Source organism: Leuciscus leuciscus, assembly GCF_965113295.1.
Source record: "Leuciscus leuciscus genome assembly, chromosome: 20".
Classification (NCBI taxonomy): Eukaryota; Metazoa; Chordata; class Actinopteri; order Cypriniformes; family Leuciscidae; genus Leuciscus; species Leuciscus leuciscus.
The window spans coordinates 4,804,086-4,818,141 of NC_138744.1; the positions used below are offsets into that span (position 1 = coordinate 4,804,086).

A 14,056-nucleotide genomic window follows, 5' to 3' on the forward strand; every position below is an offset into this window, starting at 1 on the left:
TGCACTGTGTATATATATATATTACTTATACAGGGCTTTGACATTAACTTTTTTGCTCACTAGCCTAATGTCAAGCCCTGTATACAAGTGATATACAGTGCATTTTAAGTTGTATGTTATACTATATCGCATTGATTTACATTACAAGCTATCTGAATTTCTTATTGTTTTGCCATTTAGCAACTGCGCCAAATTGCACATTTGTACTCAGTTTGGGGTTCTAAAAAAAAGGTGTACCTCGATTATGAGCTCCATATTCTCACTATATCATACACTATATGAGCCTTAAAAACCTGATACATATTATATAAAGCATAAAACACTTTTTTACGCAATTTTTTTTAAAGATTTTAAATACTAATAGCATATTTAAAATAAAATAAAAACGCCATAACTGTTTTCTGTGAAATCGTCCTCCAGGGGGCGCGTGCATGACGCCTCAGAGAGATGAATATCTGTCATCTCTGTAACTAAACATGGGGCATGGAATAAAGCCTAAAATATCAAATTAAATAGGCAGACACTAACGCGTTCCGTTTTACTCCTCCACAAATATATATAAAAACGCTGATATGGGGGAATCAAGACAACAACAATAGCCTAAATAAATTGTGTATTTTAGTTATTTAATCGTTTATGGTGTTATTTTAACATATTCGTAATTATATCCCTTCCTTTTTCTCTTCTTGTGAACGAGATTGTTTCACGATCTGTAGAACGCATGGGAAACATACATGTCTGAATGAACACTGTTCGTGTGCGTTGTAGTGATGGGCGATTTCGAAACACTGCTTCATCAAGCTTCAAAATCTTTACGAATCTTTTGTTTTGGTGAAACCTCCAACACATTTGGTATCTCTCGAAAGTCCTGAGTGTGATACAGGATACCCAGACTTTAAACTGTGACATGTATGGTGTCAGAGAAATTCACTAAAATATAATGTCCACTACAGTGGACAAAGGTCTATTCCTGGGTCCCAGGAGGACATTGAATGAAACCAAAGTCCTTTAAATAAATTGTCTCTGATGAAACCTAGCCATTTTAATAGCTCTGTGTCACGCCAGTTGCTATTTTGCTGTAGAATGAGCAGCGGAACTACAGTAAGATAGAGAGCGCATCCGCTCGGACATTTAACAGTGATGCACAGGAGGATTATTTGACCTGCGCCTGTCATTCTAAAATCGCGATTTTGTTGGTAAGAACATCTAATAATCTTTTTACTGATTAATGGCAGAAGTAATAAATTAGTTCTAGAAACAAATAGTTTTATAAAAAGTTTTACTGTAATTATATATCGAGTATTTTCTCACGATATGAGCACGCTGTCTGATGACGATACATAGTAACGTTAGATGTGGAGCTTTAACATGTTGACGTTTTAAAACACCATATAATATCAACATATAAATCGATGTAATATATCTATAACTTTATATATACTGTAATTTGTGTAGATACAATTATAAACTTGTCATACCAGGAATATTCGCCTTATTAAAACATTTCATAAACGTTTACGTTATTTAGTCCTGATTTGGAATAAATCTGATGGTTTTTTCTTTCTATATTAACAGGATCTGAGGAGGAACATCTCTACCATGACGCTCTTTCATTTCGGAAACTGTTTTTCCTTGGCCTATTTTCCATATTTCATTACTTACAAATGCAGTGGATTGTAAGTATTTAAACGTTTTTTTGTTTTTCGTTTGTGGAGTAAAATATATATATGTTGATGGAATTGTATAGAAATTATCGCTTCAATATTGATGCTACAGTATGTATTATTTAAGACGTGATGTTTGTTTTATATGCTGAAGTAAGTGTACAGTGTAATCTTCTTATGTCATGTGCCATATGCCAAACTAATGTGTTCAATATGAGACTTCCTTGTTCCTTCCACATGTTTGCAAATGTAACATTGTGATTCTTCTTACTGCACACGATCATCCAACGGTTTTCAGCTGTTGATGATGGATGCTACAAAGAAAGAAAAAAAAAAGAAAAAATGTATATATCTTTCTAGCTGTGATCACTGTTCTAATCTTCACTCTTTGTTTTTTTGGCAGATCGGAGTATAATGCATTTTGGAGATGTGTCCAAGCAGGTGCTACATACCTCTTCGTGCAGCTGTGCAAGGTGATTGAGTCTATTGGTCCTCACAAAGATGTTTCGTAAAAGAGAATGTCATCTGTAAATCTGTGATATCGCTTTCAGATGATGTTTCTTGCCACATTTTTCCCCACCTGGGAGGGAGGAGCTGGCGTGTATGATTTTGTTGGGGTAAGCTGTCTCTGAGCTGAATTTCACACTCTTCATTCATTTTGAAGATTTTCATTATGCATTTTTCTACAGACAATTATTAGTATAAACAGAGGGCTTTGAATCGAAATATCCCAAATTATAGAGAGAGTTCATTTAAACAAAAACAAAAAAGATTATTTTTAAGAAATAATCTATCACTGTCAGTCCATATAATGCAACTGAATGGCTGCCGCTTAGTTGACGCTTGAAAAACCACACACAGCGATAGTGACGGTAATTGATACGACCCTAGTGGGTAAATCAATGTTGCGAAACAATAGGTGTGTGCAAGAAAATTACTCCGATTTTTTACTTGAACTATAAATCATTACTTACGGTCTACTGTCACACACTCTTCATGAGAGGGATTTTGTGACATGTGAAGTACGAGCGAGAAGTTACGCAGAAGCACAGAGGACCGACACTCATATGAGTAGACCGGAAGCAATGATTTATAGTTAAAAAATAATAGTATTTTATTGTTTCGCTTCACAAGCATTTGATGCATCCACTGGGTTCGTATGGATTACTGTATAAGACACATGCCTTTAGTGTGGTTCGAATCCACTGTGAGACACCAATGTGTCCCTGAGCAAGACACTTAACCCCTAGTTGCTCCAGAGGCGTGCGACCTCTGACATATATAGCAATTGTAAGTCGCTTTGGATAAAAGCGTCAGCTAAATGAATAAATGTAAATGTACTGTCACGATCGCTGCGTGTTTTTTTTTTTTTAAGTGTCATCCGAGTGGCAGCCATTCATTGGCATTGGATACGTAGAGATTGATTATTTTCCTAAAAAAAATTTGCTTGTCTTTATCTGAAGAAAGAAAGCCATATGCATCGGGAATGGCATTAGCTGTGTTTCCATCCACCTATTTTTATGCACATTTTGGGAAATCACATAAAAAAAATGCTGGATGGAAACACCAAGATGCGCTTAAATTCTAAAAATGCACATTTATGCGCTCATTTGAGTCGGATACATTTTTTATCCGTTAAAGAAAACATGCACATAATCTACGATAGAAACACATTCTTCGATGTGCAACAAAAAAGACATGTATAACTGGACCAACCAGCAGATCGATCTCTTCCACAGCGTCTGAAATGCTGATTTGGTCATTCTGAAATGCCTGAGCAAAGTAACTGTCTTATACGACTGCGTTCCCAAACAGCAGGTATCCACCTGAGAAAGCAGGAAAACTGACCGTGTTTATTGCGTCTCGTCTGCACCCTCTGAGGAGTAATATATACAAACATTATTATATACAGTGGCTTCTGCTACTGCATCAACGTATCGCCAGTTTATCAGGAAGTGAGGATTTTGTTCTCTTCGACTCACTGGATGGAAAAGGTGCTTTATTCGCAAATGTTTTGTGCAATATGCCAATTTTGCGCATAGGTTAAATTCGCAACTTTGGATGGAAACATAGCTATTGAGGTTGAGTAAATGTTAAAATGTTAATTTTTCTATCCCTGTAAGGCAAAGGTCTTCAACCTGTTGTGCAAAGTTTAGCTCCAACCCTGATCAAAAACTCCTAAACTAGCAAATCAAGCTTTTCAGGATCGCTTGAAAATTACATGTAGGTGTTATGAAGCAGGTTGGAAATAAACCTTGCAGGACAGTGGTTCTCCAGGAACAGTGTTGAAGACCTCTGCTTTAAGGCTTTGCTTACACAATTTGTTCATGTGTTGTTGTTTCAGCCCTGATGACAGTACAAATAATCAATTTTTATCATATAGTCATCAGACTTCTCCATTCATTTTGTCCTGTTAACCCCAGGAGTTCATGAAGGCCACAGTGGACATGGCCGATCTTCTAGGTCTTCATCTGGTTATGTCTAAGAATGCTGGGAAGGGCGAGTATAAGATCATGGTGGCAGCTATGGGCTGGGCCACAGCGGAGCTCATCATGTCAAGGTATTCTGATCATCCTGACAGAGATCTTGACAATTTTTCACCTGCACAAACCAATAGAAATTAATGTATATGTTTTAGTTGTGCATTTTTGTTTAGTTATAATACATGAGCTTGTAGTCCCAGGTTATCGAAATGATCAGTACTGTAAAAAACTGTTTTTGTCTGGCTGTTCTGAACAGATGTATACCGTTATGGGTGGGAGCTCGTGGCATTGAGTTTGACTGGAAATACATCCAGATGAGCTTTGATTCAAACATCAGTCTGGTAAGATATGTGCTTACTTTGTTTTTGTTTGCTTGCAACAGATTCTCTTCTTATTGTTCTGTAATATTGTAACATTAAATGTGATTTTATTTGTATTTTTGTCAGTGGGACAGTTTCTTGTCAGTTTTACTCGCTCATGTTTCTTTATCCTATCCCTGAACTTATTTGTTTTAATCATATCAGGTACATTACATTGCCATGGCGGCAGTAGTATGGATGTTCACTCGATACGACCTTCCCAAAAGCTTCCGTCTCCCTGTCACCGTCCTGCTGGGATTGTGTGTTTATAAGGGATTTCTAATGGAGTGAGTATCGCAGTCATACATTTATTTTTGGCACAGTTTTTAAACTAAGATATTATAACAGAGCTGTCATACATCAGCATTTCATCAGTACTTCTTAGTTTGTACTGAGTATTTTATAATATGGCAAGTTTCTAGTAAACAGGGTTTAAATAAATATTTTAAGTGGATAATATTAGTGCTTATTTTTCCAAATTTTATCAGTGTGTGCTGCTTTACTTTGGCAGATTATAAAAGTGCTAAACAGTTGTTCATCCTATCTGCTGTACATTAGAATTTTACAATGCTTAATTTCATAATGAATAGTTCCAAACAATACAGATTCACAATATCGGTTATAATATCCATTTTTGGTCATAACATATAAAGTGATTCTCAGTAATTTTCACTGTTGGACAGCATTTCTCTATAAGCCAATCTATTTGTGCAAACAAACACATGCAAAATTTGAGGAAAAATTAAATGATTTTGTTTTCCGCTCCAGATATAAACATTTCAAAATAATATATAAATTTAAAATGTAACATTAACATGACTATAATTTAAATGTAGCATTTGTAAATATATAGAACAAAACATTAAATGCGCCAAAATTAATAATCAGATAGTCTCGCAAATCCCTATTTAAAACCTACATTAATCTACAAAGATCAAAGCTCAAGAGTCAATTTGATATTATTTAATAATAGTTTTTACTTTGTGTTTGTATTTGATGTTCATTTATCTTAAAAGGTGCTTATTTTATACTATAGAGTTTCTGCTGTTGCTTTAGAGTGATGCACTTGTTTGTTTGTTCTTCCTCCAGATGGCACTGTTGCCATAATGTTGATTTAATTTGCTTTAGTTACAGGCTGTGGAATTAAATACTAGCTTACTACTTACTGAATACTGCACAGTATGCCATGTACACTGCCTACTATTTTCTACAAATAGTGTCTGAAACAGAACACATTACACAGCAAAACAATAGTATGCTGTATTATTGTAATATGACTTTCTCATTTTGCATGTAAGCATCATGCAGTCATTTCACATTTTCAGTTTTGTTTGAAAATATAAAATATAAAATAAGTTATGTTTATGACATTAAAAATGTCAAGTAGAGTGATCTGCATTTTGGGATACAGTGTTAGTGTAGTACCGGTATTTTCACATTACCTTTTTGGAAAATACATTTTTCGTTTATATTACATGTAGTGTGTAATATAGCTGTTTGTGAATGTAAAAGGTCTGAAAAATATCAAAGTGCCCGATAATGAGTTATTGTCTCCCAAAAGAAAGAACCGATTCTGAATTGCCTGAAACGTGTCGTCAGTAACTTCAGTCTCACTTCCTGCACAAACCTACGTAGGTCTTAGGGCTGTAATCAACCAAAGAAAATCTTGGTCGACTGAAATCCTGAAATTTTAGACTAAAAATCGACTAAAAGTGACATTAAATGAATTAGCTGCGCACTGTGCGCAGTACTTGGTAGCCTTGTTGATCGCCTAAATGAATTATAAATAAACATAAAAAACAAGTAGGCTATTTGCAGTATTTTAAATAGTTTTTGACCTAATTATTTTGCACTGAAATCAGTCTGACACACGAGTCTGTCGGCTCTGACAGCGTTTCAACTAGTGATATCATCACAATAACTTTTGAGAAATATACAACATAATTTAGACAGATGTTTTTGTCATATGTATTATAATAACTGAGAGACACTATGATTTCAGCCGCTCTGTGCAGCTCGCATGAACATAGGAGCTCAGCTTCGCGGCTGAGACACGAATAGACTATTAACTTAAAGCTTTTACTCTTAAACACAAAAGGCACGTCCACTTTAATAAAAAAAAGAATATTTATTAAACAAACCAGATCAAGAGCAGAAACGAAATAAAGTGCATAACTGAAAAATAAAGCATAGGCTCAAAACGAATACAAACACATATTTGCACAGCGCAAATTTGCATTCGACTTTTTTCCCGTTTTCTATTTTAAAAAAATGCTGCCACACTGCCGATATCTTTGTTGACATGGTAGAAGAGAACTGACTATGAATTAAACGCTCTCACAATTAAATAAATAATATTCAGCAAACCTTCTAGTAGCCTACTTTCTTCAATCTGTCTCTCTTCTCCAGTGGGTTGTGCTAATCCAAAAGAAGTGAAAGCAAGGGGGTGTTCTGAAGACAGACTGTTACCTGTGAAACAGGGGTGCTCTGAAAACACCCCCATTAGCAATTAGTACTTTCCACCTGATGAAATGAACGCGGCAAAAAATCGACCAATCAGAATTTTGGTCGAGCCAGAACGTATCGACCAATTAATCGACTAGGAGATTACAGCCCTAGTAGGTTTGTAACAAATTTGCATAATGCCAGCCTATGGTCTTCATTGGCTACTCGCGAACAACGTCTACTTTGACCCGTCCTCAAACACTGTAGTTGTAGCTGAGACTGGAAGAGTTTGGTTCATGTTGTCGAAACGTTGAGAAGACGTTGTTTTCTGTGCTGAGACCGCAAATCCACTTTACATGCACTTCAAAAAAAGTGAAGACTTGGGCTCAAATTGATATGGTAAAACCGACACCGTTGTTACTGTTTGTATCACTGTGTATCAAGAAGTGAGGAAGACTCCAGAGCTGAAATTCAGATATGGTAATGGTTGTTTCATTTCTGACATGGGCTGTAAACGCTAGACCATTCACAACAGACTGGACTGGCTGACCAATCAGAGCAGAGTAGGCTCTCCGAAAGGAGGGGTTTAGCGAGACCGAATCCTTCATTGAACCGTTTCAGACACTGTGAGTAAAGAGGGTGATCTGCAATGTATATTTTAAAGAAAATTAAACTGTTTTTAACCTCGGATGCATGTAAACATATTGTAGGAGACCTCCAAAACAACATGAGGAACTTTTAAAATGGCATCACTTGTTATACTCTGTTGTGAGGCTTTACTCCACGTCTGTGTCTCTCCTCCAGGCTGTTCGTCCATGTGTTCCTCCTGGGCAGCTGGACGGCTCTCCTCGTGAAGGCCCTGCTCACCGGTGCCATCTCCCTCTGTTCACTCTTCCTGTTCGTCACACTCGTTCACAGCAACTGATCGCCTTGTGTACTGTACAGTGCCACCACACACACACACACACACACACACACACACACGGGGCATTTCAAGTATTTAAAGAGCAACTCCACATTCCTACATTGAACTTTTGTATCTGCCTCAAAGAGACTGTGATAGTATAATTTTTATTAGTGAACATGTTTTTACATAACTCAATTAACTAAATAAACATATGCTTTCAATACGAAGGAATGCTTGGACGATTTTGGGAAAGAAACCTGTTATGGTGAAACTTACCTTCTTAACCACAAACTAATTTATAAATAAAGACCAGATGGGACAAAAATCCTTTGCAGTTTTTGTATGATTGAATTTAGTTATCATAAAATATCACAAGTATGTAATCTTCTCTGAGCAAACCAAACCCAGCTTTGATAAAGAACTTAATATGTTAAAGCATTGACTACAAAAATGTTAATTGGTACATTTGACAATGAAGTATGATTTGTTAACTTTAAATAACCACAATGAATAATACAGTACAGGCCAAAAGTTTGGACACATTACTATTTTTAATGTTTTTGAAAGAAGTTTCTTCTGCTCATCAAGCCTGCATTTATTTGATCAAAAATACAGAATTTTTTTTGATATTGTGATATATTATTACAATTTAAAATAATTGGTTTTCAATTTATTATACTTTAAATTATCATTTATTTCTGTGATGCAAAGCTGAATTTTCAGGATCATTACTCCAGTCTTCAGTGTCACATGTGACATCCAGTCTATATCACATGATCCTTTAGATATCATTCTAATATTCTGATTTATTATGAGTGTTGGACACAGTTCTGCTGCCTAATATATTTGATGAATAAAAGGTTAAAAAGAACTGCATTTATTCGAAATAAAAAAATATTTTCTACTAATATAAATCTTCTTTACTATCACTTTTTATCAATTTAACACATCCTTGCTGAATAAAAGTATTGATTTATTTAAAAAAAAAGAAAGAAAAAAAATGACTGACCCCAAATTACTGACCAGTCGTGTATATTGTTGTTACAAAAGATTTCTATTTTTAAAACATTTTCTTCTTTTTGTAAAAACCTTTTATTCATCAAAATATCCTAAAAAAGTATCACAGGTTATGAAAAAATATTAAGCAGCGGAACTGTTTCCAACTTTGATAATGAATCATCATATTAGAATGATTTCTAAAGGATCATGTGATAGACTGGAGTAATGATCCTGAAAATTCAGCTTTGCATCACAGAAATAAATGATAATTTAAAGTATAATAAATTGAAAAAGAATTATTTTAAATTGTAATAATATATCACAATATTACTTTTTTTTCTGTATTTTTGATCAAATAAATGCAGGCTTGAAGAGCAGAAGAAACTTCTTTCAAAAACTTTAAAAATAGTAATGTTTCCAAACTTTTGGCTTGTACTGTACTTCTACAGCATTTATTAATTTTCGTCAATCTCAACATTTCCTAATACATTGGGTTTAACTTTGGGTTTTGATGAATCATACATTTTTTTTTGTAATAATCCAAATCATAATGTACAGGGGAGTGGCTTAGTACACAGTTTTTGATTTATCTCTACTGAAAATTTTATCTATTTAGTTTTTGAAAAATACTACTGATGATGTTCATAGCCATAGACAGAACTGACTTCTTGACCAGTATAAGGTGTATGTTGGACACGTGCATGCTGGTTTTAGGTCGTAACACATTATAGATACTGTCAGGATTTGATAAACTAGTCTGCTATACTTATTTACCATAATTACACATTCAGTTCTATTGGGGAAATGAAGTGAAATATACAATAGATTTGGCTATTTTCAGATTTTAAGTTTTTGTATTTCTCAATCTCCAGAACTGCCTGCTAATTGATTAAAAAAATGCTTAAAAAAAAAATACTATAGTGGATGCATGCGATCAAGTGGATTTAAACCTCTTAATTTTGTCCTCATAGAAAGTGTACTATGGTAACTTGAACTTGTTGTCCCCCACCGGTGGGCGGAGCCTTCTTATCGAATATCTAGCAAGTTAGTCTACCCGCAACAATAACAATCACGTACTGACAAACCAGTTCTGTCGGTTTAAAATCAAGGAGCAGTGTTTTTATTCTCCATAAGCACACCTGAGCGCGATTTGAGAAAAGAATTGAATAAAGAACGAAACCCGCTGGAGTTTCACTCTTGGATTACGGGTCACTCTCTCACATGTCTTACATTACCTGTACAGTAGAGACTCTTTATCACTGATGACTCAATGCTGCTGATAAACTATCAAACTCTCTCTAGTCTCACATGTGTTCATCTAGCAGGGCAGGTTTTCAGCTTTCTTCTAAATCTTTTTATGATCTTTCTTTCAAACTGTCTTTTAAAGATTTCGTCCTTCAAACTCTTTGAAACATTCTTTGATTCTTTTGATTTGTCCTTTTGTTGCATAAATGTTTTCCGTCTTCCTTTTGAACTCTTTTGGACTCTTTCATTTTTTTTTTTTTTTTTTTACTTTATTTCTCAAATGTTCTTTCTTACTCTCTTCTATCGTTTTGTACTTTCTCCTTCATTTAAAAAAAAAAAAATCCCATGGTGTTTTATAATATTTTTTTAAATGCAATGCATTTCCCTGAAGTAGCCTATCACACAAATACCTATGCATAGGAATCATAAAGTATATATAACGATTTGATTGCATGCACTATGGTTTGTTTGTTTGCTTGCTCTTTCTGTCCTTATAAAAGACTTTTCAGCTATCTTTTTTCCTTTCCGTTTTGTGCACATAAAATCCTCCTTTGTATGTGTACTTGGACCCAAGTAACCTTTCCCCCAAACGCTCCTGTGAATGTCAGCAGCAAATATACGGCTCCCTGTTGAGTTAATGAATGCTCTCACCGTCAAACACACACTCTTTCTCTCTCACTCTCACTCTCACTCTCACACACACTCTCTCTCTCTCTCACTCTCACTCTCTCTCTCACACACACACACACTCTCTCTCTCTCTCTTTCTCACACACACTCTCTCTCTCTCTCTCTCTCTCTCTCTCTCTCTCTCTCTCTCTCGATCCCTCTCTCTCCTCCCTTCCAAGCACAAGTGAATTTGAATTCACAGAGAACACGGTGAACAAAACGTCCTTGTTTTGCAAAGTCCGGTCAGCAGAGGATGGCGGACAGCGATTTGTATCGGCTTTACCATGGTCTCATGCTGCCTACGATTGCTCACACAGATGAAAGTCTCAACTACCTCCAGAATTTTCAAGTTAAAGATGACGATATCTTTGCTGTAACCTATCCAAAATCTGGTAAGCTCAACTCTGTTTTCAATGCATAATGTTTATTTCTCCTCTTATGCATTCAGCAACACGTCTCAATCTACTTGCACAGTTTGCTAAACAAATCAACATCTTAAAATTGTGCAGCAGTTAAATGATGCAGAAACCACAAAGAGCAATCATGAGTTTGATTCCTTGTGAACTGATCAAATGTTTTGCAATGTAATTTGCTTTGGATGACAGTGTCTGCATTCTGATCCTCCTCAGACTGCAAATCAAACTCTATTATAAGCATTCAGATTTAAATACTAAACATCAGGCTAATGCATTCTCTTGTGCAAATGTTATGGAGAGATATTTGGAGAAATTCAGCGTAATGCATGATGATGTGTGTTTCCTAAATCAAATGCAAGTATTAATGTAACATGCATGACGGCGATCAGTGCATCCTCATTAACCCCTGCCTGTTTTTGTCAGGTACCACATGGATGCAGGAAATTCTTCCCCCACTCCTGAATGGAGGAGACCTGACCTCAGTGCAAACCATCCCCAACTGGGAGAGGGTTCCATGGCTGGAGGAAAACCGAGCTCCACTGGTCCTCGATAAATTCCCTTCACCGCGAGCCATCGTCTCCCACATGCCTTGTCATTTGATGCCTCCCTCCTTTTTCAACTCCAAGGCCAAGGTATAGACAACAGCAGGACAGCCACATCTAAGTCACTCTATAGATTTCTTTTATTGAGTCTGTTTTTTCTTTTTTCTTTCTGATGATAGTAGTCTTTTTGTTTGTTTTTGTGACCATTCGTGAATTTTGAGATGAAAATAAAAGGTAATATCTGTGCTTGCATGGATGTGATATTTAGCATTCACCAAAGATGATCACTACACTGCTCATCACAATAGTGTTTATAAACATCTGTGCATTGTTGCCACATATAGTGTAAACTAAGAATTATGATCAGACCTAAGAGTCAACCCCTAAACTGAGCTTATAAACCTAAACAATCCCCATAATTGTGATTTGAAATGAATAACACAACAGTTAAACCTATTATCAAATCTATTATCACAGAGTGTTTTATTATTGTTATCCTTGACAGCAATTGCGTGTGTTATGACACGAAATGACCTTGTCTGCATTGGTTTCACTGTATAATTCTCAGTACATTATGGCATCATAAGGAATCAGTGGTAATATCCTTGCATTTTTGCACATTGTGTGTTTTGGGTGATTTCATATCCAGAAACATGTCCGGCCGGCCAGTCAGTCAGGTTGCATGTCTCTAATCGTGATATCTTTTCTTTCCTCTTCAGGTAATCTACGTTGCTCGGAATCCTAAAGATGTTCTAGTCTCATCTTTCCACTTTCATAAAATGGCAACTTTCCTTGAAGACCCTGGAACATTTGAAGAATTCACAGACAAATTCCTGTCAGGAAAAGGTGAGGGATTCAAATATACACTAACATTCAAAAGTTTGAATTATTAAATTAAAAAAATCTCTTATGAAGAAGTCGCTCACCGATGCTGCATTTATTTGATTAAAAACACAGTAAAAACAGTAATATTGTGAAATATTATTACTATTTTAAATGACTGTTTTCTATTTTAATCTATTTTAAAATGTAATTAATTCCTGTGATGCAAAGCTGAATTTTCAGCATCATAACTCCAGTCTTCAGTGTCACATGATCCTTCAGAAATCATTCTAATATGATGATTTGCACAAGAAACATTTCTGATTATTATTTCAATGTTGAAAACAGTTCTATCCTGATTATTATTGACTAGTTCTTGAACATTGGTGTGTTTTGATATATTGATGTTGCCGCTTTAAAATCACTATTGAAGCATCTTTATTTCAGTATTTTACAGTACAGTATCATACATCAGACAGTATGAATGAATGGAGTGTGTCATAAATATTGCAATAATTGATTTGCAATTGCTTGCACAGTTCTTTTCGGGAAGTGGACTGACCATGTGAAAAGTTGGCGAAACCCTGAGTTCGGGGACAGAATTCTGTACATCACCTATGAAGAAATGATTCAGGTAAAGTGAAGGGAAAGAAATACTCCTTCAGGTATCAGAGAGAATGAGTGACTTGCAGTTCTTTCTTTTTTGTAATTAAAGGACCTCCGTGAAATCGTGGAGCGGATTTTAAACTTCCTCGGTCGGGAGCTCAGCGCAGACGCTCTGGATCGGGTGGTCAATAACGGCACTTTCAAAAACATGAAAACAAACAACATGTCAAACTACTCTCTGGTGCCGGATGTCGTTTTGGACAAGAAGAAGTCAAACTTCCTCAGAAAAGGTACAAGCATTTAAACAGTACTGACACATTTTAAAACACTGAAAGCTTTTAAAAGATGTACAGTTTTAATAATAAACATACATGTTCATCCCATTTATGTTTTTGACTGAAACCATTCTGTTTATTTAAAGGTATCGCTGGAGACTGGAAGAATCACTTCAGCCCTGAACTTGATGCCAAATTCACAGCTGTAATTCAGGAGGAAATGAAAGGAAGTAACATCAGATTCCCATGGGATGAGAAATGAGCGAATCTCTTGTAATAGCATCTCAGTGCACATCAAAATAAACAGTCATAGTTGCAATGTGTGATGGTTTACTTGACTTGGTTTCTATGTTGTTTATTCGAGTTTAAGGTTTCGTTCCCCATCAGGCAGCACAGCGTGAAAGAGTTATTGCTGCAACGTCCTCTGGTGTCCTGAAGATCTGTTGGGATTGCTTAAGATGATAAGATGTTAAAGTCTATGACAGTTAAACCAGTGTTGGTTTTTACAACATAACGGCGGCGAGGACGCAACATCCTGACGTCTGTTTGCATTGCTTTGTGTCACTGGGTGAAGTTGCAAGCACTAACACAGTGAAATGTAGTTAGTTGCATTTACATTTAAATC

The 14,056-nt window shown here is 35.8% G+C and overlaps 2 protein-coding genes across 2 annotated transcripts; both read left to right on the top strand.

Moving 5' to 3' along the window:
* The first annotated feature begins 1,094 nt into the window (after positions 1-1,094).
* tmem147 (transmembrane protein 147) lies at positions 1,095-9,378 on the top strand. Its single transcript, XM_082150853.1, has 8 exons — positions 1,095-1,196; positions 1,576-1,676; positions 2,068-2,137; positions 2,216-2,281; positions 4,088-4,224; positions 4,404-4,488; positions 4,672-4,793; positions 7,756-9,378. The coding sequence occupies exons 2-8, from the start codon at positions 1,600-1,602 to the stop codon at positions 7,874-7,876; spliced, it is 678 nt and encodes a 225-aa protein (XP_082006979.1). The 5' UTR covers positions 1,095-1,196; positions 1,576-1,599; the 3' UTR covers positions 7,877-9,378.
* Positions 9,379-10,895: 1,517 nt separating this feature from the next.
* sult2st3 (sulfotransferase family 2, cytosolic sulfotransferase 3) lies at positions 10,896-13,754 on the top strand. Its single transcript, XM_082150826.1, has 6 exons — positions 10,896-11,162; positions 11,610-11,818; positions 12,448-12,574; positions 13,090-13,184; positions 13,266-13,446; positions 13,578-13,754. The coding sequence occupies exons 1-6, from the start codon at positions 11,024-11,026 to the stop codon at positions 13,691-13,693; spliced, it is 867 nt and encodes a 288-aa protein (XP_082006952.1). The 5' UTR covers positions 10,896-11,023; the 3' UTR covers positions 13,694-13,754.
* The last annotated feature ends 302 nt before the right edge of the window (positions 13,755-14,056 follow it).

Excerpts from the sequence above, each read along its gene's own strand:
- tmem147 (XM_082150853.1), top strand. The coding sequence starts at position 1,600 with ATGACGCTCTTTCATTTCGGAAACTGTTTTTCCTTGGCCTATTTTCCA. Across the intron at positions 2,138-2,215 it reads TCTTCGTGCAGCTGTGCAAG|ATGATGTTTCTTGCCACATT; the intron begins GTGATTGAGTCT and ends TATCGCTTTCAG. Across the intron at positions 4,225-4,403 it reads GCGGAGCTCATCATGTCAAG|ATGTATACCGTTATGGGTGG; the intron begins GTATTCTGATCA and ends TGTTCTGAACAG.
- sult2st3 (XM_082150826.1), top strand. The coding sequence starts at position 11,024 with ATGGCGGACAGCGATTTGTATCGGCTTTACCATGGTCTCATGCTGCCT. Across the intron at positions 11,819-12,447 it reads TTTTCAACTCCAAGGCCAAG|GTAATCTACGTTGCTCGGAA; the intron begins GTATAGACAACA and ends TTTCCTCTTCAG. Across the intron at positions 13,447-13,577 it reads GTCAAACTTCCTCAGAAAAG|GTATCGCTGGAGACTGGAAG; the intron begins GTACAAGCATTT and ends GTTTATTTAAAG.